General features: G+C 26.1%; 1 protein-coding gene across 1 annotated transcript in view; it reads left to right on the top strand.

Annotated features, from left to right (window-relative positions):
- LOC103311301 (THAP domain-containing protein 4-like) overlaps positions 1-1,353 on the top strand; it is a 4,822-nt gene extending 3,469 nt beyond the window's left edge. The window contains exon 3 of the mRNA XM_029491225.1: positions 1,271-1,353. Within this exon, the coding sequence (XP_029347085.1) occupies positions 1,271-1,353 (83 nt within the window). The remainder of the gene's footprint in view (positions 1-1,270) is intronic.
- Positions 1,354-2,919: the final 1,566 nt, after the last annotated feature.

The following is a 2,919-nucleotide window of genomic DNA, read 5'->3' as shown; positions in this document are numbered from 1 at the left end:
TAAAAAAAAATAACCTATTATATAGGTATATAATTGAAAACCTTTGAATCCCTTTCTGGATATGAAAAAGGTAAGAATTAAAAGAGAAAATAGGCATTTGATGTCAGAATGGAGTATTCTAGAAAAGCGTTTGGTAAAAAATTAATAGATTATCTAGGCCCAAAAAACTACAACATAATACCAGTACCTATATAACATAAAAGTGGACATGTTCTATACAGAAGGGAATAGTTCCTATTGAAATGAAAAAAAATTCAGATTTGGTTATTTTCAAAACTTGAATAAATAATAAGGTATTTTATTTAACTGTTGTGATTTAATATTAGTTATAACTTATAAGTGTTCAAATTGTATAGATTGCTTATTCAGGTCTTGTCCGCGTTTCTTATTTATAATTAAATTGTTCATAATATTATGTTATAATATAACTCTCTACCACCACCACAAGCATGTGCTTAAAGGTGGAAGATATATTTTTTTATTTAAAAAAAAAATAGGATAATAATGAATAATTCAATAATATACCTAAAAAATTTTTAATTGTATTAGAAACATTTTTTATTTTTATTTTGAAGTTTACTCAATTATTGTTTATCATATACTATAAAATAAATCATCCTGAAATTCTTTTTTTGCACTGCACAAAGTAACAATTTTCACTGCACAATTACTTTTCTCACTGCACAAAATGTGTCTCACTGCACACTAAAAAAAACCCTGCCATAGAATATAATATCATGATAAAAATTTAACGCCACAAAAATATTATTTTCAGGTGGCCAAATGGCCAATTAGCTAATCGATCTTGTTTACGTAAATAGTTTATACTTGTTGAAATTATAAACAAAACGCCCTATATAATGTAGTGTATAAGTAATATATTCACACTGTAGTTCAGCAGACGCTGACTATACATTTTTATAATACTACAGCATAATATATGTCTTGTGTAGTGTATAGCCGGGTATAGATAGTTAGTCGTTGATTTATATTACGCCTCGTAACACTATTGTACATCGTATCATTATACTTATTATTATATTATACATATCCGATTTTATTATTATTTACCTTTAACTTCTGTATATCTGTGTACTTCAACAATACTAATAGTAAATAAATATATATTTAATTTTAATCCAAGTATTTTTTCGACGTTGAAAGGAATACAAAATTACTTAAGAAATGCAACTGAAGAAGACCGATTGACTGGCCTAGCAGTACTCGCTGAGTATTGAATATTGTATGAATATTTGAATGAATATTGTAGATCCAGAAGAAGTTATTAATTGTTTTTCAAATGGAAAACAAAGAGATATAGAGTTAGTCATATATAAACCATTCTCCAAATGAAATGTATAGAATTAAGTTTAATAATTACCTATTTTAAAATATAGCAATACAAATATTAAAATGTACATTTCATTAATAAATATTACTTATTAGTACTACAATATTATGAATTGTATTTTCTATATTAAATTACCTATACAATATTATAATAAAATTAGAACACACATTTTTAGCTTACAACAACCTCCCACCAAAATTAATTGCCAGTTACGGCGTTGAATAGTATATTATTTATTTATTGTAATGCCCGCTAGGGCAAAGAGTTGGTACAGACGATATACATAATATATGTTATATTATAACATATAGGTATTAGTGATATCATAAAGTATAGAATTAATGAACAAACACGATTTTTTTAACTTATAGAATAAACATCAAATAAAAAATCAAACGTGGATAGCTGTTCGTTCTAGTACTGTAAAATTCTATTACGTGATGGGACTATGAATTACATAATTACGTTATTATACTTGTTACAATGTGAATTAATATTATAATATACCTAATATTGCGGTGAAATTGGCTTCGTCGCACACCGAAAATACATACGCCCGCGTGCCTCACGCACAATATAATATGTGGCGAATGCTGACTCCGATGTGCATGCCCATTTATCATAATGTATTATAATTTATAGTTCTGTTTAATGTATACACATATAAGACTTTAATTGCTATATCATGATATAAAAAAATATATTTGTTAAGTTATTAATTTGAGATGAGTATAGGTAGTTTAAATTAGTAAATAATAGTAAAGTAAAAGTAAAAGGGTACCTGTTATACAGCGTACATTATGATAAAAGTTCAATAAAATTGTTTTTTATGATTTATAAATTAGAAACTAAAAAGAAACATTCACTCTTTATATGATTTACGTACTAATTAAAAAAAAAAAAAATAGGTTAACTTTTTTTAAACTGAGTCAAGTTAATATTTTTGTCTATATTAACTTTTAACTTATCGAGTTAAATTTATAATTTGTTAACTGTTAACTTTTAACCTATCGATCTTGTGTCCTCTTAACTTAACTTAACATGAGTTGATTATTTTCATTAACTTGCCCACCTTTGGTTATTTGTATATACTATGTAAGACAAAAATAAATCATAATATAATATAAAATTTAACTCCAGCCGTATAAAACAATTAAAACATTTTGTTTTTCATGTCCATGGACTTAAAACTAATTAACTTAATTTTTTCTGTGATTTATCAACTCGATCTATTTTAATATGATTAGAGGGCGGATTCGTATGATGTTACATATTTATCGTGGTTGACGGTTTGATATTATGCTAATAGTGACCGCAGACTTTGTTTCAAGACAAATACCGATTTGAACTGTGAATCTTTTAGGCTGCATAATACGAAAATTAACCAACTTTTTTCATATTATTGACTTATTTAATATATTTTTTTTATCGACATAAATTATGAAAAAACTAAAATAGTCGAAAATGTCATATGCATATGAAATTTATTCACACTTAACAGGCATCGTCCGTCATCTACCGTCAAAATATTATGTAGTCACTCATTACAAACCACTATCGTAGCCGAG

This window comes from Acyrthosiphon pisum, chromosome A3 (genome assembly GCF_005508785.2).
Source record: "Acyrthosiphon pisum isolate AL4f chromosome A3, pea_aphid_22Mar2018_4r6ur, whole genome shotgun sequence".
Taxonomy (NCBI): domain Eukaryota; kingdom Metazoa; phylum Arthropoda; class Insecta; order Hemiptera; family Aphididae; genus Acyrthosiphon; species Acyrthosiphon pisum.
This window is presented reverse-complemented; position numbering and strand designations above follow the sequence as displayed.